This window comes from Pteronotus mesoamericanus, unplaced genomic scaffold (genome assembly GCF_021234165.1).
Source record: "Pteronotus mesoamericanus isolate MK-2021 breed Mesoamerican mustached bat unplaced genomic scaffold, CSHL_Meso_final contig_50, whole genome shotgun sequence".
Classification (NCBI taxonomy): domain Eukaryota; kingdom Metazoa; phylum Chordata; class Mammalia; order Chiroptera; family Mormoopidae; genus Pteronotus; species Pteronotus mesoamericanus.
This window is the reverse complement of record NW_026555186.1, coordinates 8,836,812-8,861,247: the sequence shown is the minus strand read 5'-3', so window position 1 is coordinate 8,861,247 and position 24,436 is coordinate 8,836,812. Positions and strand designations below refer to the sequence as shown.

General features: G+C 38.6%; 1 protein-coding gene across 1 annotated transcript in view; it reads right to left on the bottom strand.

The window, feature by feature from the left end:
• The window catches only part of CTNND2 (catenin delta 2), an 821,124-nt gene that overhangs the window by 236,410 nt on the left and 560,278 nt on the right, over window positions 1–24,436 (bottom strand). Inside the window, exon 10 of the mRNA XM_054578328.1 lies at window positions 5,088–5,220. Coding sequence (XP_054434303.1) covers window positions 5,088–5,220 — 133 coding nt within the window. The remainder of the gene's footprint in view (window positions 1–5,087; window positions 5,221–24,436) is intronic.

The window sequence follows — 24,436 nt, the reverse complement described above, 5'->3', positions numbered from 1 at the left end:
AATCACCCTGGTTACGTACTGTCTGTTCAGGAGGCTGTGGACTTCTTAAAGGTGGGCCCTATACATTATTAATATTTGATTCCCCTACTAACACAAACGAGCTGTTGATAAACTCTTTTATCTGCTACAACTAAAAATTCGATTTCTTTAAAAACAAAAAAAGTGCTTTATTCAAATTAGGATGGTAAAGCCATTGAGGAGAGGTTTGTTAGGAGTTGGCAAAATAAAGTCAGCATTGATTTCCTAGATAAATTGTTCTTATTTTAGAATTGCATAAGTTTACTGTATAAGACCTTCGAACACTTGGAACACTGTGGTTGCATATTTGATTAGATGAAGCTAATTTTTCATATAAAAAGAGAAAATCAGGCCAAAAAGTAAATTAAATCATTACCATTTCTGGTCATTTCCATCAACAGCATCAAATATAAGCCAGTCCTTCTCCATGTAACATTATATAACAGAGTTTTAGTTTTTTTTATAAAGGCATGTTATTTAAGTGTTTGGCCTTTTGTTTAAAAAATAAATTTTAACAGTTTAAATTTTTTAAATTTCAAACTTGCATTATATTAATACAAAGTTTTAATTACAATTAATTTATAAATTTATAATAAAATAAATTAAAATATTTAAAATATTTTAATTTTAAAAATAATCCATTCTTGTCATTTGAAAATGGGTAAATACTTTTTTAAATCTCTAGGTGACATATTGAATGTCACCCTATAGCATATACATGCACATATATGTCCTGTTTGTGTATGACTGTCCAGGTATGACTATGGGCGCCTAGCAGCAGGCCTGCTCTGATGTGTGTATGAGAAAAAAATGGGGGGGGGGGGCAGCAGGGGGGAGGTAGAGGAGGGAGGAGCTTAAACTCAAATCACTGCAGCCCAAGAAGACACTTAGTATTATCCCCTAATCATTGGGATGGTCTATCTGGGAAGAGTTCCCAGATAGAATGAAGAAAAGACTTGTGGAAATACTAATAATTTATTAACATTTAGGCACCTCTTGAAAATGCCTGTAGTACATACACATGAACAAGTTTTCATATCTAATAACTCTCTACATTATCTAAGCTCATTTTATTGTGACAGTCCCAAGAGTTCAGGAGACAGCGTAAATGGCAGGCACAGTTCAAATATTACTGATATCCATCTGTACCAATCATGGCTCTGCTTCTGAAAGTAGGAAGACCCACTAGCATGTCATTCACTGGCTCATGAAAATGAGCTGCACAAACTTGGTGTGTTTGTGGCAACGACCCAGACCCATTCCTTCTGCTTTCTCCTTCCGCACTTGTTTTAATTTTTCCTCAGCTACTTTTCTTCTGATCTTACTCAGTCTGGCTGTGAACTCCTGTTTGTATGATACTCTCCTATTCCAATTTTTGGACACTCACTGATATTCAAACTATTTATAACTGCATGTTTTACCCTGGGTCAGGGTATCAAGTGGACGGCACATTCTATCTTAGTCACTGGTGGTTCTGAAATGACCACACTGGGTCCTCTCCCCTCTGTTCCCCCTCTCTGCTGACTGCCTCAAATCCAAGTTCACCAGACCAATCGGAAAATTTAAGGACGAAGCTTTGTTTGGTCTGCTGACTTATGGAAGTGAATTCTCGGCTTTGTTCCTATAAGCTACGGCATAATTTTGAACAAAACTGAATTTCTAGGCTTCATTATGTGAAAACCGTACAAAGTACTATAATAAAGAATGAGAAAGGTGTGATTTATGACCCTCCACATATAGGAGATTTAATTCTGTCTTTTGCTCAATGGCCTATCCATTGTGTGAGCAAAGTCAATACCAATAATGAAATGTAGACTGAAGAGCTAAATCAATTGAATAAAATGCAATAGAAAGACTAGAAGACTGAGTAAATTTGGAAAGGCTAGTGCCTACAAGATTAGTATTTGGACAACAGGTAATTACAGAGATCAATACATGTATATGAAAACATGACAGGCAGTCATCTGTCACAAAGAGAGGACTATTACTAACGATTTGGGTCCTGAGTTAGGATGAGAACAGAACAGGTTTATGCAAAATCCCTTACATATCTGTGTGTGTGCGTGCTTACATGCATGCATATGTGAACACATGTGCACTCCCTATGCAACTGAAGAAAAAAGGGAAACTCCAGGTGGCTTATTTTGTATTTTATTTAGGAATTTTCCCCGTTCCTTTGGATTTTATGAATTTCAGTCTCATTTTAACAACATGGATCAGGCTGTGCCCTATATCACCCTTTCCTTTCTCCTCATCCCAGACTCCCAGGTACCCAGAGAACAACATGATGAGGTCCTGGCTATGTGTGGAGCCTGCAGGGGGTGGAGCTGAGGAATGACACCCAGAATTTGAACCAGTGTTTAAGTGCAGCCGTTGGAAGAATTTCCGTGCAGTGAGAAGTGACACAGGCAACCTGGAGGGCTTCCAGAGCAAAATGAGAAATGAAGCGCATGCTCACATGGACGTACACAGGCATACACCAGATGCAATAGTAATGTAAGTGTTTTATCTGTGTTCCTGGCCAAAAAAGAATGTGAATGAATGAATGTGTAACTGCTAAGCAGTGTGCATATGTTGAGTTATAGTCCCTGCAAAGACTTTATAGTGGAGGTATCAGGATCCCCTTTCAAAGATAAAAAAGAAGACTTTGAGGTCATAAACGATGCCTTTCTCATTTTTTATTACGGTGCTTTGTACAGTTTTCATAAAAGGATGCCTAAAAATTCAGTTTTTTTTCAAAATGATGCCTGATCTTATAGAAACGAAGCTGAGGATTCACTTCGACAAATAAGCAGACCAAAGCTCTGTCCCTGAGTTTTCTTACTGGTCTAGTGAACTTGGATTTGAGACGGCTTGTTCAAGGAGACATAGCTGGAAAGCATGGATGTGTCATCGGAAGATGCATCTGTCTGACACTGAAGTGCATGCTGGTCACCGCTTCACTGCGCCACCTCTGTCTACCATAGGGCACAGGGGGTGGGGCGGGCCTTCTGATGTGGCCACACACAAGTCTGCAGTCAGCTGTCAGGCTTCACTGCTACTGAGAGGCTTCAAGGCCAGTCCACGGATCATGTAGCAGAGTCAGACCAGTAACTTTGAACTTCCCCAGGCCATGACGCCTGTGTTGCCTGCTGGCATGACTCCTTGTAGTAAAGAGTCTGACTCTATTTTTTGATGTTTGGCTTCTGACAGCTTTTAAGCCCCACTCTCCCTCTTCCCCTCGGCCCACATCTGAGCACCCTGATTAGGAAGCTCGGGTGTTTCCCCATCCAGCATCAGCAGGGACTTTGAACCCCTTAAGTCCGGATCTTCATGGGGGAACCTCACCCTGCCTATCCCCATCCCCATAACTACCATGAAATACCCAGCCAGCCTCCTTCAGTGCTCTCTCAAGCCATGTTTGTTCCTGCTTGGGAGTCACCCTGCTCACCCTGTTAAGCCTTATTATGAGAGTAACCCACCACCGTTCCGTACTCTCTTGGGGTGTGTGCTGTTATTAGACTTGCCAACAGAACCATATTTCAAGATGGAGGGCATCCCACTTTCATGGAGGTAACAACAATCCTGAACCAACTTGACACCAATAATGAAATAAAATGCTTTTGTGACATTTAGAGGAAACATCAAAGTTGTAATCTTCAAAAAGTGAAGGTATGTGGTCCCTTAAGCAGAAATCTGTCCTTCATTTTGAATGGCCATTTTGTTTTCTATTAAAAACAGAGAATGATTAAGATAGTTTCCATTTGGTACAGGAGCCACATAAGTTTAATTTATTTTTAGGTCATTTTAATAGGTGGCATATTTTGATATTTTAAATTTAGCTTAGGTGGAGAATATTTTTCTTTATTTCAACGTAGGTACCACTGGCATTTGGGGCTGGATAATTCTCTCTGGCCGGGGCTGTCCAGTACACTATAGGGTGTCTTGCAGCATCTCTGACCCTTATCCACTGGATGCTAATGGCACCACACAACCTTCTCCAATTGTGACAACCAAAAAATGTCTCCAGATGTTGTCAAAAGTCCCTTGGGTCAAAGCATACCTGATTGAGAATCACTGATCTACATTTCATCCACAAAGAATATGGCCTTCTTGATAAGAATGAGCATGGATAAAATCCTTTGAGTCCCAGTGGGAGGGACAGAAAAACTATGAAAAGCTACTAGGCTATATACATCCTGATGCCAGCAATCAAAATTTATAATGGATTGTAATTATATCTTCAAATCTGTTTCCATTCTGAAATGAATTTAGACTCTTCCTCAAAATTGCTTATATGCTATGGATCTAAGCAATCACATCCATAACTTATAAAATCCATAATTTAGAAAGTATAACTTATACAATCTTTTTTTAAAGATTACTCAGCTTCTGATATGCAAATTCTTGCCCCTTATCTAAAAAGTCAGAGTTAGCTGTGCTGACCACTGTGATTTTCCAGAATCACCACACACCATAATTTATGCACCTTAACATATTTCCAAAACACAAAGGATGTTAACAATTGTTTACATGATGAACACAGATAATAGTCTATGTAATGGAACACATCTGCATTATATCCACTGGTACTTCTGTGAATGACTCAACATTCTCGGTTATAATACAAAGCTGGTTTATTGCCTAAAATTCCCATCCTATCAATGAGTCTTCCAGGGAGGACAGATCGTAACATAGACTGAATGCAGTAACCTTGTTGTAAACTGAGGAGCCAGCAGATGATGCTTTGTATTTCTTTAGAAGTTAGAGGCAGAAACAACTCCAGAGATGGAATAGGGAAGAAAAGGAAAGTCATACCCAAAGTACAGCAGCTGAAAACCTTGTCTCTCTTAACACTATCAGCGCATGTATCCTCTGTCCTCCACTTTGTGGTGTTCAAGTATTAAAAAAGAAGAAGTTATGATAGGCATGTCAATTAATTAGGTGGAAAGTGCTATGTTTCCGTCTTACATATGGATCAAAGTTTTCAAAATTTAATTTTCCTACTTCTTTCCCCTTTCAACATTACTCTATAAATTTCAGTGATGCTGAATCTGACACTGGTCATTGGAGAATCCAGTAGTGCTTACCTCGGCTTTAATTTTATTGTCTCCAAAGCAGAGGTGCTGTAAATAGGCTGCAGCATTGGACTGGACCGAAGGAAACTGATGTTGCAACATCTGAATCACTTCAGGCAGTTCTGGATCTCTCCATCCAAATTCTCTGAACAAAAAGAAGGAGGGAGAACATGAGAGATAAATCCTGCCGCACTGTGAACCTACAGTTAACTTTACATGGGGATATTTCACAAATGATTGTTCTGGTTTTCTTATACATTAATCCATTTAAAAATATTTCCATGAGTAAATGGTTTGTAAGTGTGTGCATGTGTATAAACATGACAAAATAACTTAAAATGGTACCTGATTTTATTAATATATACATTTTTCATTTAGGCTTAAAGATAATTTATAAGGTCATATTTATTTTCTAATATATCATTTCAACACTCTGATTCAGGTATAGTAGCTACCTAAATAATCAGACAAGAGAAAATATAACTGAATGGGTCCAATCCCAAATGTCATAATAGCAGTTAATGTCATCATTATTTTTATGGTTTACATCATTGTTATTACCAATCTAGGGATAAAAATGTATCAGTAAGACTTTATACAATAAAATTATTTATTTAAAGAGTTAAGATTATTCATACAATGTTAATAAATTTAATGCAACATATATTCTTTTCCTGTACCCTTTTTATATTTTAGTGACTCTAAGAAGCTGGTTGTTTATTTAATTCTAAGAAATATGTTCTAAGATACTTAAATCCATTCTAAAACATAAGATTGATGTACCACTACACAAATAAATATTTTTTACGAAGTCAATCAGTTCAACCAGTTACAATATCTAGCTAAAAGGGCCAAGTGTTTGGATTCCATTCATGTAACAGGAAGTCAATTTTTAACAGAGAAATAAAAAAGTGACCTGTGAGACCACAGATAAAAACTTGACCCTGTGAGCCACAAAAGCATACTATTTATCTGAAGGGTGGGGAGCGAGAGAAATGAGAAGGCTTTGCAACAACCACTCTACTCCTGGAGAAACAACTCAAAAGCATACATCCTGTTGGTGGCAGGTCAGAGCTGTCAACTGAGAATAAGAGTCATGAAAAATGAGAGAGAGAAAGGAACAGACAAAGGTTAAAAGTTTCCTCATAGATTCTAACCTGTTCTCTTTACCTTTCCTTTATCACAACTGGTAGTGGTTGTCAAGCAAACCTTGGAACATGCTGGTGTTTCCCTTACAGCTATTGAAGACACTACAAAATAGAACTTTTGAACTGGCTTAGTTTTTATTGGAAAGATAAAGCATTCCATTTAATATGCATTAAGTATTTAATAGATTTATCTAAAATTGTAGGCACACACATTTTCGAAAGGATATATATATAGTAAGTAATGCATTTTCTACAAAATATAATTAAGTGATTGCTGATAATGGACAAACTATTGACTTTTTCTTGGCTATGTGATCACAGTAGGAAACAATTATGGATTAAAACACAGGAAGCCTATTCTTCTTTTTAATTTAATTTCTTTTTGTTGCATGATTCTAAACCACCTCTATAACAGAGATAGCATGGTCCCTTTTCTTTTAATAGCAGCATCTTAAAATTATAATCTTCATACAAATTAAATAAGGAACATGTATAAAGGACCCAGGGACAAAGCCTAAGAGGGGTAGGATTGAGAGTGGGAGGTGGAGGTGGGTGGGGTGGGGAGAAGTGGTGGGGGGGAACAAAAAAAGGAAAAAAAGCTATAGAATACCTGTACATTAAAATTAGAAGTGCCATTTAAGCCACTGGATGGCTAGGATGAATTCAAATAAGCTTGTGCTATTGGAAAGTGATTAGTAAAGAATTCATTTCAGCCTGTTTTATTAATCAGGTGATAATTATTCTGTTAGGCATGTAAGTACACATCAAGAACATCTTTGGTAAGGACCTCTGGAGAACAGTCTTAGGGACTCCCTGTTGACGTGCATGAGAATGTGCTTCCGTGCATGTACACACACACACACACACACACACACACACACACACACAGCCCAAACTCAGATAGACCAGATGGATACTCTAGAGAATCAAAGAAGGGGCCCAAGCTCCTCAGTCATAGGACAAAAGAAAGGCTATTGTCAAGCATCTGCCTAAAACCTCTGGAATCCCAAATGGGTTCTCCTCCATCCCACTACTGTCCTCCCAGACACAGCTTCTCCCCTTTCATTCTGCCCATCATGCCAGTCACCTCCCACCTGACCATTCTTCCTCCCTAAGTCATCAAAATATGAAAAAAAGCAAACTAAATTGTGCCACTTTCTTCTAAAAACTATTCCATGGTTCTCGCTGTCCTTGGGATAAAGATACACATACACACAGTCACACTCCATGCTGCCAACCTGAGCAGTCTTATCCGTGCATCAAAGGGATAGCTCTATGACCCACACCCTCCACGGGTGTCCCACTGCACCTAGAAAAATACCCAACTCCTTACATCTGCTTATGTGGCCCCACAGATATGACTCTTACGTATTTCTAACAGCATCTACTGCCAAACCACTTGCCCCACTTTCCTGACCTGTTACCTTCCTGTTCCCACCTCAAGTCTTGGTACTTCTGCAGAGCCCATCCCTCAGGCCTTGAATGGTGCTGTCTTGTCTTTATTAGGTCTCAGTTCAAATGTCTCCTTGGGATCTCCTTGTACCACTTAGCCAAATAAACCCCACCCCTCAAGTCATTTCTACCCTAGAGTTCCATTTTATCCGTGATAGTTATGACATCTGAAATTATTTTCTATTTTTTATTATTTATTGTTATCTGTCCCCCTCCCTTACAATGCGGACAAGGACATTCTCCATAGTATGAAAGAATGATGTCTGGAGCCACAGTGTCCCAATCCTCATTTGGTGCAGTGAACACCCGTGAGGGTGGGGACTGGGAGAGAGTGAAAGGGGTGAGGGAGACCAGGGAGTTAGATAAGACCAAATTCAACAAAGTTAGTGTTTAACATGACTCAGTTGTCTCTTAGCCTAGCCCAGCTTTCCAGGATGGGCTTGAAGCAAATTGTGTCCCTAGGCAGTTTACTTCTGGCTTATTCTAATTGCCATTCCCCTTGGACCCAGTCATGGCAACTGTCACCCACTAAGAGTATACCCAGGTTTTCAAATGCTCTCCTCGATTTCACAGGGAAATGCTAAAGGAGTGCACCACAGCATAAAGTTTGGGGGAATGGCTATACCCTAGTCTCTTTTACTAGACCATTTTTATCACCCTGAGATGAGATTCTATACAGAGTTTTTGCTGCCCATGGAAATGGGCTTCACAGAAAGGGCTGGAAGACCTTAAGCTTAAGCCCTTAAGGAAGAAATAAGATGTTTGGGCCAGAATTCAGTTCTGTGATATAGTTTCTTCAAAGAAGGTCTTAATCCTTAAGGACAAGGAGTGGCTTTTAAGACAAAATGCCCTGGAAAAGACAAATACCAGCCAAGGAGCAGCACAGGTGAAGGTATGAGGCTGTAAGAGGGGTTGATTTTGAGGAAGGTGAGGTGTTTGGCATGGCTGGGGTAAGTCTGTGAAACAGGAGGCCAGCCTGTATGGCGTCTCTGCCCCGCCTACAAATCTCAAGGTGGCTTCTTCTTTATATTTTTTAGTTATAGGGCTTCTGTTAAGCCAGTCTTTACATGGTTATCTAGGTCAACTGTTCTATAATTTAGCTGTAATTTTGATGTGGTCACGGGAGGATGTGAGTGCAGTGCTCTCCTGCTCCACCATCTTGGCTGGAACTTTGATAATGGCGCCTTTTAACGCACAGTTTTTGCTACAAGCTAAAGCAGTGTCTCTCCTTACATTTATATTCCTTCAAATAAATATAATGTCCAATTGAATACATGTCAGTAAAAGGTTATTTTAAAAATTGTATTATAGCAGCCTTAGAATAATAATTACTAGTATAAAGCTAGTTCTTAATAGTTTACTATGCATTTTTACATATAAGACTTTATGATATCATTTAAAAAGAAATCACATGGACTAGGTGGTATTCTTCTTCTTTTTTTTTTTAAATCCATGGAAGGCAAAACCAGCAAACACTAAGGGACTATTCCAGGTTTATAGGCTAGAAGAGATAGAAGGGAGAAAGCCAGCTGGTCAAGTTCTGAACTTTTCCCCAATTACACTGATGTCAAATCCTGTGCCCAATCCACTATGGTAGTCAAGGAGAGAAAGATTTATAACTTGCTTGCTCAACAAAGAGATCAAATACAGCACATGTTTAGCCCAGGGTTTCAGCGCCCTGGTCCTAATGACATTCTGGGGAGGCTACAGGGAGGAGGGCAAGTCTTAAGGAGTCACAGGGTAAAGCTAGTGGAGTTCTGCAGGCCAATGCAGATTTAAATTTGGCTGTGTGGGGAGAAGGCCCAACATAGGAAAGATAGTATTCTTTGGCCATGTGAGAGAACTCAACACAGGAAAAATGGCAGCCAACCATCCAGTGCTTGCCCCAAAATCATACAAATCAGCTTGTCCCAGTATGTCTCTGAAGATCTCCAAGCCACTATCTTTCCACTGGAGCCAAGGTGACAGCTAGTGAGCAAGCATTTGTGTGCTGGCCTGTTAGGAAGATGCCTGGGTTTCTAGCAGTCTTCTGTCTCACCCAAACAGAATCCGCACTGATTTTCACAGCCACATGTCATGTGGAATTCTCCTCCCAGTACTCATGTTTAAAGCTGGGCAGCCCCGAGTGGGGCCAGATCTCTTGTTCCTCAGTGGGGAACCTGTGCAGTTGAGATATGATACTCTGGATTCTCAGCTGCCACATGTGGATGCTTGGGAAGCAATACTTATATCTGACAAAATAGACTTTAAAACAAAGGCTACAGTAAAAGACAAATAAGTATACTACATAATAATAAAGGGAGCAATCCAACAAGAGGATATAACCCTTGTAAACATTTATACACAACATAGGAGCACCTAAGTATACAAAGCAAATCTTGATGGACATAAAGGGAGAGACTGACAGTAATACAGCCGTAGGAGGGGATTTTAATACCCTATTGACACCAATGGATAGATCTTCCAGACAGAAAATCAACAAGGTAACAGCAGCCTTAAATGACATACTCAAATGGATTTAATCAATATCTTCAGAGCATTTCTACCCAAAGTAGCAGAATACACATTCTTTTCAAGTGCACATGGAAAATTTTCTGGGATAGACCACACATTAGGATACAAAACAAGTCTATATAAACTTAAGAAGATTGAAATCATGTCAAGCATTTTCTCTGACCACAATGCTATGAAACTATAAATCAATCACAAGAAAAAACCTGCAAAACAAACAAATGGAGGATAAATAACATGTTACCAAATAATGAATGGATTAACAATGAGATCAAGGAAAAAATCAAAAGATATTTTGAGACAAATAAAAATGAGACACAACTAACCAAAATTATGGGACATAGCAAAAGCAGTCCTAGGAGGAAATTTATAGCAAAACAGGTCTACCTATAGAAACAATAAAAATCTCAAATAATCTAACACACAAAGGAGCTAAAAAAAGAACAACAAACAAAGCTCAATGTGCAAAGTGAGTAGAAGGGACAAAATAATAAAGATCAAAGTGAAAATAAATGAATAAGTGAAAATAAATGGAGTCTATAAAAGACTACAATCATTCAATGAAACAAAGAGCTGGTTCTTTGAAAAGATAAACAAGATTAATAAACCTTTATTCAGACTCATTAAGGAAAAAAGAGAGGACCCAAGTAAATAAAATCAGAAATGAAAGAGAAGTAACTGACACCATAGAAATGCAAAGCATTATTAAAAAATACCATGTACAATTATATGCCAACAAGGTGGATAATCTGGAAGAAGTGGATACATTTCTAGAAACATACAATTTTCCAAGACTGAATTTAAAAAATAAAACAGAAAATTTGAACAGACCAAGTATAACCATTGAAATCAATTCCATAATCAAAAAACTCTCAACAAACAAAATTCCTAGACTGGGTAGTTTTCCAGGTGAATTTTACCAAACATTCAAAGGAGAATGAACACCTATCCTTCTCAAACTATTTCTAAAAGTTCAAGAGGAGGGAAGGTCCCCAAGCTCATTTTACAAGGCCAGCATTATCTTAATTCCAAAACCTGTAAAAGATATTACAAAAAAAGAAAATTACAGGTCAATATCCTTGATGAAAATAGACACAAAAATCTTCAACAATATATTAACAAACTGAATTATGCAATACATTAAAAAGATCATCTACCATGTTCAAGTAGTATTTATTCCAGGGATGCATGTTTGATTCAATATCCACAGATAAAATAACATGATGTACCATGCTAACAAAAATAACAGATAAAATATCATATAATCATATCAATAAATACAGAAAAAGAATTTGAGAAAATCCAGGATCAATTTATGAAAAAAACTCTCATCAAAGTGGGAATAGAGGGAACATACTTCAACATAATAAAGGCTATAAATGACAAACCCACAGCTAACATCATACTCAACAGAGAAAAGTTAAAAGCATTTTCCTTAAGATCAGGAACAACACAAGGTTGTCCACTTTCATCATTTTTAATCAACATAACGTTGGATGTCCTAGCCACAGCAATCAGACCAAAAAAAAAAAAAAAATGACACCTAAATTGTCATTATTTGATTATTTACAGTTGACATGATACTGCATATAAAAAACTCTAAAGAGTCTGCCAAAAACTACTAGAATTGATAAATGAATTCAGTGGAGAAGCAGGATATATAATTAATATTTAGAAATAATTTGCATTTTTACACACCAATTATGAACTATTAGGAAGAGAAATTAATACAATAATCTCATTTACAATTGTATCAAAAAATAAAATACTAAAAATAAACTTAACCAAGGAGGTTAAAGACCTGTATTCAGAAAACTGTAAGATGTTGAAGAAAGAAATCAAAGATGACACAAATAAATGGAAGCATATATCATGCTCATGTATAGGAATAATTAAAATTGTTAAAATGTCTATACTACCCAAAGCAGTCTATAGATTCAATGAAACCCCTATCAAAATATGAATGGTATTTTTCACAGAAATAGAACAAATAACCCAAAAATTTATAGGGACCACAAACGACCCCAAATAGCCACAGCAATCTTGACAAAGAAGAACAAAGTTGGAGGTATCATGTTAACTGATATAAGACTATATTACAAGGTTCTAGTAATCAAAACAGCATGGAACTAGCATAAAAACAGACACATAGTTCAATGGAACAGAATAGAGAGCCCAGAAATAAACTCATGCCTATAAATGTCAATTAATTATATGACAAAGGAGACAAGAACATAAAATCAGGTAAAGACAGTCTTCTCTTTAATAAATGGTGTTGAAAATATCAGGCAGATATATGCAAAAAAGTAAAAAATAAAACTAGACCACCTTCTTATACCATATATAATAATAAATTCAAAATGGATTAAAGACTTAAAAATAAGACTTAAAACCATAAAAGTCCTGGAAGAAAACAGAGGCAGCAAACTCTCTGATATTCCTCTCACTAATATTTTTTTCTAATATATCTTCTCTGGTGAGAAAACAAACAAAAATAATAAACAAACGGGATGACATTGAACTAAAGAGTTGTATAGCAAAGGAAACCATCCACAAAATGAAAAGACAACCTACTGAATGGGAGAAGACATTTATCAAAGATACATCTGATAAGGGGTTAAATTCCAATTTTTATTTAAAAATTTCATGAACCCGACACCAAAAATTACCCCCTCCACATTACAAAAAAAACCCCAAACAAACCCCAAAACAAAACAAAAACACAAAGCAAAACAAACAAAAAAAAACAATTAAAAAATGGGCAGGGGATCTGAATAGATAATTCTCCAAAGAAGACATACAGATGGCTGACAGACATATGAAAAGATGTTTAGCATCACTAATCATAAGAGAAATGCAAATTAAAACCACAATGAGGTTATCACCTCACACTTGTCAGAATGATTGTCAACAATAAGTCAACAAACAATGAATGTTGGTGAGAATGTGCAGAAAGGAGAGCCCTTATGCTCTGTTGGTGGTATTGCACATTGGTGCAATCACTATGGAAAACATTATGAGAGTTCCTCAAAATTTTAAAAATGCCTCTTTACCTAGCCACCTCTGTAGAAATCCAAAACACTAATTTGAAAAGGCATATGCACCCTTTTGTTCATTGCAGCAGTATTTACAATAGACAAGATGTGGAAGCAACTGGAGTGCCCACCAATAGATGAATGGATAAAGAAGATTTGGTATGTATATACAACGAAGTATTATTCAGCCATAAAAAAAGAAAAGGAAATCTTACCATTTGCAGCAGTATGGAAGGACCTAGCGGGTATTATGCGAAGTGGCATATGCCAGTCAGAGAAAGATAAATACCATGTGTTTTTACTTATATGTTGAATCCAAAGAACAAACAAAATGGAAACAGACCCATAGATACAGAGAACAGACTGACAGTTGCCAGGGGGGTGAGGAGCTGGGGGACTAGCTAAAAAAGGTGAAGGGATGAAGAAGTACAAACTCGCAGTTGCAAAATAATCATGGCATGTGAAGTACAGCACAGGGAATATAGTTAATAATATTGTAATAACTATGTATGGTGCCAGGTGGGTACTAGACTTACTAGGGGAATCACTTTATAAATTATTTATAGGTGTCTAACCACAATGTTATACACCTGAAATTAATATAAAATAATATTGAATGTCAACTGTAATTAAAAAACAAAATAAAACAATAAAATGTGCCATTACATAATGATTTTCTTTCCCCATCCTTCTTCAAAGGCCTAGTGCCATGGTGGGCAACTTTTTCTGGATGCAGTTGGAGCTAGTTCAAATCCCACTCTACCATCAACCTTCTTGCAGCCTTGGGTGCCTCCTGTCTGTGTACTTTGCTGCAGAATCTCCAGGGGTTGGCATCAGAGATTTTCTCAAAATGTATATTCATTGAGTCCATCTGTCATATTGAGATAATAATTCCTACCTTGGAGTATTGTTGGGATGATTAGAAATAATATATTTGAACTACCTGGAACATACTGTGGGCTGTCAAGAAATGTGAAGTATTAAATGTAACTAGCTGAAGAAGAGAAGAGTAAGAAATAAAAACCATCTAAGATTTCCTAAAGATGCCAAACTCATAACTCTCATTCCTTACTGGGCTTCACTTGAGAAATGTTAATGGAACTGGAGAATATGCAAATGTAACCTTTTCTCCATTAAAACTTGTCATACAGACCAACAATATTGTGACTAAATCCTCACTCTCATAGGGACTATCTGGGTTGTTAAAACTACAATGTGCTCAGCACAGAGCTAAATAGCAAACAGTTTGAAATTCCTTACTATGTTATGCTGGCACTGACACAAAAGAGTTGATGTGCTGTCACAACATTGTATCACATTTTCTTCTGCACCGAAAAGAGCCCGAGGACCCCCGGAGCCTTCAGGAATTCAAAGTAGGATTTTCCGCAAAGCTTTAAGTCAGAGGGACAGTGCTCACTTTGCCACCTCAGTCACTTCCATCGGGGGAAAGGCTGTAAGGACATTATTTAAACATGAAAACCTCAATCATTTCTAAATTTTTGAACTCTAACAAATCGTTTTAATTTTTACACTCAGAGCCACGAGGTGGCATGTTATGCTTTTGAACTTTTGAACTCTAACAAACCATTTTAATTTTTACACTCAGAGCCATGAGGTGGCATGCTTTGCTTTTGATTTGGTTTGGTTGGTCGGGCTGGGGAGCACAGAGGTGGTGGTCATAAAAAAATTTAGAGGATTTTTTTGCAATGACAAAATAGAGATATTTTAATTCTTGTTAACCAACATCCAACGATAAACATGTGCAAGCATTAATGTTGTAATACTCATTTGCAGAGAGTTTGCAACCAAAACAAAAAGCTGCCCTATATGGTTAATCCTATTGAACAACATCCTTTGTTTTTATATAAACAGTCAAACTAGAATCATGACTGTCTAGAAAGCAAGCTCAATTGTTACAGTTTTCAGAAAGAAACAGCTTTCTCCAAGCTGAACATCTTCAGAAGACGTAATTCCCAAAACTGCAATGTAAGCATTAGTTTCTTCAGCCATGACTTCTAGACCCATCTCCTGATAGAGCAGCCACCGTGCTCCCTGGAGACGGCTCAGCCCAAGGGGACAGGGCACAGGAAGTGTTCTGGGACCTCCAGCCAGCAGTTCCTTCCTCTTCTCACCTGAAATCTCAATTATAAATTCTATCCTCCATTTTCATAAAAGATCAAGGCAACTCTCACAGATCATCTATGACGATAGGGCAAAAGGGAAATGAGAAATCAAATACACAAAAGGAAAATTCAAATATGATGAGCATAAGCTTAGCACATTTGCATTATTTGTTTCAAATTTGTCTCTTTCATTACTAGTAGCCCTGCTCCAGGAGATAAATTAACATAGGAGAGAAGAGACAGAATGGCTACCACTTCATGTGCTAGGAAATCAGGAGGGAAGCATCTAGGGCTCTCCCCATGTCTCAGTATCTGTGGCCAGCCTCTGATTAGGATGCTCTGGTAAACTGAATAAAGGCCCCCAAAGGTATCCAGGTCCCCTTGTGAAGGTGACCTTATGTGGCAATACCAATTTTGCACAGAATAAGAAGGCAACATAACACTGCAGGTGAAGGAAGGGCCCAAGAGCCCAGGAATGCAAGCAATACAGCTCTAGCCTCTGGAAAAGTCAAGAAAAAGGACTTTCCCCCTAGAACCTCTGAGGCAGCACGGCCCTACTGCCACCATGACCATGGCCCAGTGAGCCTGACTTCAGATCGTAAGAGAGTAAGTGTGTGTTATTTTACATCATCAACTGTGTGTTGATTTACTATAAGGAAACAAAGGCTCAGGCCCACCTCGCCACAGGATATGGCCCTTTTACGCCTGGAAAAGACCATCCCACCAGGGCAAGGAGGTGGAGGGGGCTGCATAAGACAGTCTTGGAGGCACCGCCTGCAATTCATGCCTCAAGGAGTCCTCTCTGTGAGTATCCGTTAGATTCTGCTATTAATTTACTCTGACTTCCTGCTGTTCACCTAGAACTTCAACTTCCCTGATCTTCAAGTTATTTCGGGAAGACCCAGGAGTCCTTCCTTCCGGCCTCAGTCCCACAGGCTGCCTGGCTGCTTGCTTCATCTCCAGATCCAGCCATGAAGCACACTCCTCCAGCCGGTGTTCACTGAGGGGCCCCTAGGGATATAGTACTGAACAGAGCAAAGATTCCTGTCCTCAGGGAATGTAGTTTCTAATGGCAACTGTCAATTTACTATTAAGAGAGCAAAATATATTATTTGTTAAAGAGTGAGAGTCTGTATTGGGGTTGAATTGTGTTCCCCCCAAACCCCCCACACACACCAAATTCACATTGATTTGAAACCTCAAACTGTTAACCTGATTTGAAATAAGTTCTCTGCAGATGTAATTAAGGATCAGGATGAGCTCTTATGGGATGAGGATGGCCCTGAAATCCAATGAGAGTGTCCCCATAAAGACATAAAAGGACACAAAGAGAAGAGGCAGACATTGCAATGACATGGCTACAAGCCAAGGGGTGCCAAGCATTGCTGGACACCAGCAGAAACAAGGAGACAGGTGGGGGACGGTCTCTTCTTCAGAGCCTCTGGAAGAAATCAATTCAGCTGACACCTCGATTTGATCTTCTGGTCCTCTGAATTAAATTTCTGTGACTTTATATGACAGAAACTTATTGTACTTTGTGGTAATTTGTTACAGCAGTCACAGGAAACTATTACGTGTATGATGAAAAAAATAAAGCAGAGTAGACACAGGCAAGACTGAAGAGCAAGGGAGGGGGAGGGGAGAAAGGGGGAGAGAGAGAGAATATGTGAGGGTGTGTGTAGCATGGGGGTTGTTACTGTAAACACAGTGACGATGAAAGACCTCACTGAGAAGATGACCTTGGGACAGACCTAAAGGTAGTGCCGGGTAGAGGGCGTGTTTCGGAAAGGGAGAGCAGCAACTAGATCTCAAGCAAAGCAGGGGTGTGCTTGGCACGTCAGGCAAGGTGAAGAGGCCTGTGGGTGAAGAATGGTGGTGGCCCAGGAGAGGGCGCTGAGAGGCAAGGGAGTCTGAATGCATCCTGAGGGCAGAGCCTAGGATTCCCAGATGGGTTGCCTATGAATGTACCAGAAAGAGATGCTCAGTGAATCCCTCTGACAAGCACCCTCTACTTGTCTCCCTACCCAATGCTCCACCTCATTTCTCAGGTCCATCCTGGGGCCAGTGGGTGGGTTGGTTAGACTGGGACCCTGTTTTGGGGACTAGCATTTATTCAGAATAAGAAGGAACGATTCCAAATAGCAAGTTTCCTGCTGAAGTGGAGAGAAACAGTAAAATAATGAGAAATTGGTTATTTCTGAACAATTATAGGTACTGGGTACTTTAAATTAATCTCAGCCAAGTAATGGACTTCTCTGACTTCAATTTATTAGGAGTTGAGAGGGAAAATAATGTAAAATGATTAACTAAAATGTATGCTATTATTTATCATTTCTAATCACATGCAGCTTAAGTACCAGTGAATTTCTGCTTCTATTGAAGACCTAAATATTCTCAAAAGCTATTAGATTACAGAGAATATTATCAATTGTATTGTAATACCTGCTTGTTATCAGCTTTAAAATACTATTTAGTTATTAATTAATGCATATTTTATTTCAACAAAAATATGCTCCACAATAAAAAATTTTCATACATATAAGAATTTAGTTGCCCCAGAAATTCTAACAGGTCCTGTTTTCTGAACGACAAATTATTACCCATAAACTTTACCCTGTAAGCCATAATGACTTTATGGGAAATGCTTATACTCTATGACTGTGCACCTACTTCAAATTTAACTACCCATAACACTTCTTAGAAAATCACCTGGACCTGTGAACCTTGAGTGAGAACAAGAGGAAAAGGATTTGGTGGCGAAGTTCCGGGTTACGAGTGTACATTTAAGTCTGTTTAAGCAACAATGTTAACTTGTTGATGTCAGAAGATCAGAATTTTGGCTCAAGATTAGATTAAGAATTTAAGAAAAAGGCACAAAGGCCCTGGTTATCCTCAAATTTTAGAGTATGTGTGTGTGCATATACACAGACATTATATACATAAAAGGGAATTTAATGTTAAATTACAAACTGGAATGATACTGTCTATAAGTCACAGACTACAGCACACTTTCTTATAAATTAGGGAATCGTATCACTTGACAGTTCTCTGTGAAAAAATAAAAATAGTGCTTTTAATGATTCTGCTTCTGGAAACATTCTGAAGTTCTGAGAGAAGCCACAATTATAGAATAGATGCATTCTAAATACAAGAACACTATCTCTTAAGATTCCGCACTAGGCTCCATGTTTCTGGAGCCTAGTGCGTACTTGCCATGGTGTCTTTACAATGTAAGTTGGAGGACTGATTGGTAACCAGAGTGCAGTCTTGGCGATAGCAATCACTTAGTGACATCCATGTCCTACATAGGTATGTTTCAGATACATGATTTCATCTTTGTCATCTTAGTTCTCCAAAGAATCACAACTCAATTAATTTCAGATAACATTGAACAGAGATACTTTTTTTAAGGAAGTCTTAGTAAAATCTAACATAATGAGGCCTGGAAAGGTACCATGTGAGAAAGGTGTTTAAAAGATATTTTTAACATATGCATTTTATTTGATTTTCCTTACACCGCAGAATGGGAAAGCACCTTACCCAGCCGCCCCAGCCCCCATGCTTATTGTGTAGAATGGTGAGTCAGGTCAGACAATTTAGTGACTTGACCAAGGTCACAAGTAAGTTAGTGCATGTAACCTGGTGGTCAACTGACTAGGTTCGAAGCTTATTTGAAATTACCTTCAGCCAAAATATCTCATCATCGATCTGCTTTGTATGCATCCACCTTCTAGTTTCAAGCATTGGTTCTTACCTTTGGTTTGTCATAGGCAATGATGTGGGAGCACAATTATCTAATATAAAATGTATTTATCTAGGAAGGGAGAGAACCTAGGAAGAGAACAATTATCTAATATAAAATGCATTTTATATCTTACCATGGGACTGTGAGGTATTTCAATAAGATGATGTTAAAAGACTAGAATTGGCGCTGGTGTTAGGCGCTTTGGGGCAGATTCTAGAGAGCGAGGCTTCATTTTGGATTGGCCTCTACCAGGATGTGGAGGACAGGCTATGACTGAGTATCTGAAGATTCTTAGCTACAAGGAGGGAAGAACAGAGCAAGGTTTACAGGCGGTTATTTTCACACTTCTGTGATTCAGACATTCATGTTTTGCCTGTGTTCACACATAATTGTGGAGGGGTCTTGATTTTTGTCTTGACCCATCATGATCAGAGTGTGATGGCTTGTGTGATGTTAACAGTTTATGAAATTGTTTATGTTTAAAAGAAGAACATCAAGACCTTGCTGTGGGTGGCTGGCTGGCTCCTGGCTGCCAGGGCTACTCCCCTCTTCTTTGGGCACAAGGCACAAAGCTGCCAGTGAGGAGATCCAGGGGTCACAGAAAGAGGGCAGGTGACCAGGATAAGCATTCCTTTACGACTGGCTGCCTCTGCCCAAGTGTCGCTCTGAGGGTTAAAATAGTGTTAAACTTTGTCAATATGATAGCAAAACTACAAGTAAAAATAAAAGGACAGGAAAGGGAAGAAAAAGGGAAAAATCACTACTGTCTCCATGAAGTTACAGTCTAACTTTTCCTGCATCATTGACTGGTCATTTGAAAATCTTACGGACAGCAAGTCTGACACTTGAATGTAACTACCGATTAGTGGCTTCATTGATCATGTTCTTAGAGCAGTTTGTTGTTGTTGTCTTTAGCTGACATGCATTAGGGATGGCAGGAAAGCTTTTGATTTTATGGCTTAGCTTCTAGAAAAGGGAAAAAAAAAGACAAAACAAAACTAGAGACATTTAGTTAGGTCTATAGTTACTAGTGTCCGTGTCAAAAACCTATCTGTCTAGGTCTATTGTTTCGATTTGCCCCTTAAGGAGGTGTCAAGAAGCTGTGGATATTTCGGGCACACCACTTAATATTAGATTCAAAGAACTACAGTGTCCATGTGGCCATTCACAATCACTTCTCAGTACTGGGCATTTTTTACCATATTTGACAGTACTTTTGCTATAAAACAATTAATTTACCCCCATTTCTGGTGTCTGAATGTTTCTAAATACAAAACGTAGAGGGTATATTCACCTTTTGTTTTTAATAAAATAACCAACAGTGAGCATTATCAGCAGTCCTCGCAGACCATGGGTGAAAGGGGTACAGACAGGCCCACTGACCATTGTACTGGAAGATTCCCTACCTGTGCAACTGGATAGTACATTAGCAAGCTTCCTTTTAAAGTGCAGCAACAAAAAAGAAGGGAATCATTTCAAGATAATAGCATCCAATTACCTTTAATTTCTACCCATTGATAAAGTCTTAGACTAGGCTTTTATTACCTTGGTGCCACCTAACTCTCAGTAGAGTACCTGTGATTAATTTGAAAATTAATTGAAAAGTTTGCAATGAGTTTAAAGTTATTTTCTGTTATTGCTGCCATGGATCTTTATAGTTTAAATGGGATATGTGCGCAGACAGAGTAAATAATAGGTCTGATTATAGGAAAAAGAGCAAGTAGTGGATAAATGTAGTTTTGTTTTTGCAATTAATAAAAGTGTACATTATGTCCTTTATCTTTTGCATTAATTAAGTATTATGGTTTCTTCATTAAACATTTTTTATTCCTTAGAAAACTGTTTTAGGTTCTATCTTCACAGCAACAAACTGAAGCCCCAAGGAAAGGAATTATTAGGATTTTAAGAGGGGTAATTCAATAACTAATTATTATACAGGGTGTTTTTTTCTTTGTGAGAAGTGATTGAACACAATAAATGGGAAGAGCTTGACTTTATATAACTACAGAGTTCCCAGACTGTACTGGCTCAGGGCCATTTGTAAGATTTCCATGGTGCCCCTGGGCCAAAACCAATGCCTGACAGTTCCATTTGTCAAGTAGTCGGGTCCAAACAACGTGGGAATTAGCTACATCCTAACAAGTTGGCGCCTTTGAGGGTGCTGCACAGCTCCTTAAACCTTGGAAGTGGACTTTGCGCTCTTCAGTTCCTCTCCTAATGATTTTCACATGGCCTTTGCTTTGCATGACAGAAAGCTCTTGCAAAGTTATGGCATCATTGAGAGGAATGAGACACAATTGAACTTGGAAGCTGCACTAATTTGAGCTCGCACTTCTCGTGGTACCCGACAGAAGCTGTGTTTCCCTTGACGACTTAAACTACCATGAGGAGCCCCTTGGAGTTTGCCATGTCACCTAGGGGCATTTTGGAGGACAGTTTGGGAACAACAGTAAAAGAAGGTCCAATGGCTGTGATCTAAACCTAAATAAAGAATTTAGCATCATGAACAAATATTGGGAAAAGGGAGTTCATGTACATAGAAAAAGGAATTTGTCTTGTAAGATTTAAATTTTGAATTTCAATGAAGTGACACAGTGCAATGAAACATAAATACTTGTTTTGGGGAAAATATTCTTCCTCCTGTGTAACAATTTTTCCTTTGGTGACTATTTGAAATATATTATTTATGATTTAAAAAAAACTAAATCCCAACATTCCTTAATGGTTCTTAGGTATTTAGAAGATGCTTATGACAGACTCTGGAGAAGATACCAACCTGTGAAACTGCCTTCTTTTTTTTAAACTTAGCAAGAACATATATGTAGTACAATGGAATCACACAATGCTCACAACAAAAATACCATGTTAGCAGCAGTGGAATTACTGTAAGCACTTCTTACATTCAGCGTGCTCTTCACTGTCAGATTGCTGTTAACGTTTTCATTCTTGCACTTGATTTTGAGGGATCTCCTCATGCCCATTTCCTGCCTTTCTCCAAGGTCTTTGTTGGGCTTTATGGACTTAAAGTGCAGAACAGGAAATGGTGTGAGGGCCGTGAGAGCCATAGTAAGCAAATGAGATCAGTGACATGAAAACCCTTTTCTCAAGTAAAGGTGACAAGCACCTCTTCCTAGATTTGACTGCACCAGACTGATCAGGAACTGTTGTTTTCTTTCCAATGACTGTTTACGGTAGGCTCTATCATTATCTTTATTTTATAGATGAAGAGACTGAGGTTCAGAGAGTTTAAGTGACTTGCCCAGCGTTGGAGGGAAGAAGCCCCAAGAGTCACTTTGGGTTCCTATGAGTCCATAACCTGTGCTGGCAACATGGAGCAGTGCCCACCCCTTCCATGGCTGTGGTTCTCAGAGATGGTACAGAAAGCTGGAATTTGTGTGGACACAAAGGAAGAACTTAATCATAGGTAGCACAAAGAACTGTTCCTATTTTGCATGATAGAATTGAGCACACTCAAATTTTCCGGTGATTTTCAGGGAGTGTTTGAGATTTATTGGTTTGGCCAAAAAGTATATTTAGTCTTACTCCATTTGATGGCTCTAGTAGTGCTTAGTTGTCTTTAACTTCATTCAAAACAATTTTATTAGATCGCATTGTGACAACTGTCATATCAGCATGCATTTTAAAAAACTTATGAAAATTGGTGAATTTTGTGCAGCCATTTTAATATCGAAGGTGGAAGAAATGCAATATTTTCAGCATATTATGCTTTATGATTTCAAGAAAGATAAAAATGCAACTGAAATGCAAGAAAAGATTTGTGCAGTGTATGGAGAAGGCGCTGTGACTGATCGAATATGTCAAAAGTGGTTTGTGAAGCTTCTTGGGTACTATTGACATTTTGGCCAAATAATTCTTTGCTGTGGGGCTGTCTGATACATTGGAAGATGTTTAGCAGCACCCCTGGCCTCTACCCACTAGAAACCCATAGTGGAAGACAGCCGATATACACAAAATATCCAAATCAATAAAGTTATTGGTGAAACTGAAAACTGTGTCTTTTATTTTATGGGGAAAAAAGGAAATGAACTTTTGTGCCAAGCCAATATTTCAGTTAGTATTAGAGGTGCAGACTGTGCTCAGAGGCAAAAATCTCAAAGGCAACTTCTTTCCACTAGGTTACAGAAAATGCATGTTTCCTCAGGTTATGAGAGCATTCAGATTTGTTCTACATCAGTGGATGTGAAACTAAGAAAGCAGAAGACTTGGTCAAGAATGTTTGTTTTTATAACTTCAAACAGAAGTGCATAAGATCTATGAAATATTTCTCTGAGTTAGAAGAAGCAGGTAGCATTCTCCTTTGGAGATCTAAAAATATTTATGATTGATTAAACTATTAAGCCCATTTTGATGGCCCAGACATAAAGCGCTGCAGGCACAACCTAGGGTGAGAAACACTGAGAATTCAGCGGAGTCTTTTCCTTATCAGAGTAGCACCAAGTAGTTTGGGTTGCTGTTATTTAAATTTGTATTCTGGATGATGCCAGAGCCAAAAGTTTAAGGATAAATTTTAAACAACTTCCTTTCATCCCTTATTATGTATGTGTCATATTTTCTAAATATGCCTTGACCTATTTATGTTCTAAGTCTCAGCATTATGTGAGGCTTGAAATGCACTGCCTATTGGGTGTTTTAATACTTTTTGGTCGCTAAATAGAAAAGGGGAAGGAGACTTGAGCACAGGGGGTGTGGGGAACAGAACTAAACTTACTTTATGGAAGACATGGGCCGTCCCAGCTGCAGCAGGGACCCCAGTGCCTGGGCTCCTCTCTGCCACAGTGGGGCCCCCAGCTCATTCCAAACCCTATTCCCAGGAGGCAGACTTTGTCTAGAAATTCTTGCTGGTTTTCCACACAACCCAGCCAGAGCTTTAGGCAGACAAGTGTGTGACCAAAAAAGAAAAAAAGAAAAAAGGCATCTTTGCATCCTAGCATTTTTCATCTTCATTTAGCAGCTGGGGAATTATCGAATATTTTTGGGAAAAGGACTCTTAGAACTGAAATCATCAGAGCATTATAACTTAAGTAAAAATTCAGTCTTGCTTCATTCTCTCTGAAATGCAAAACCCATAGAGTTGCCAAGAACAGGAAGGTTACCCCACCCAGCAGGATGCTGATGGGGGGGTCGGGGTTAGTCATTGTTATCCTGGGAAAACACAAATATTTCAAAGGGACCATTTCTTCAGTAACTATTGGGAAAAAAATAATACTGCAGATAAAAGAGTGGTTTTTAAGCCCCTCTCTCCCTCCAAACACGCAGCATGCAGTCAGACACAGGAACTGCGAATTCCGTCTCCATCGGTCCCATTGCTGGAGCCACGGCCCATGGC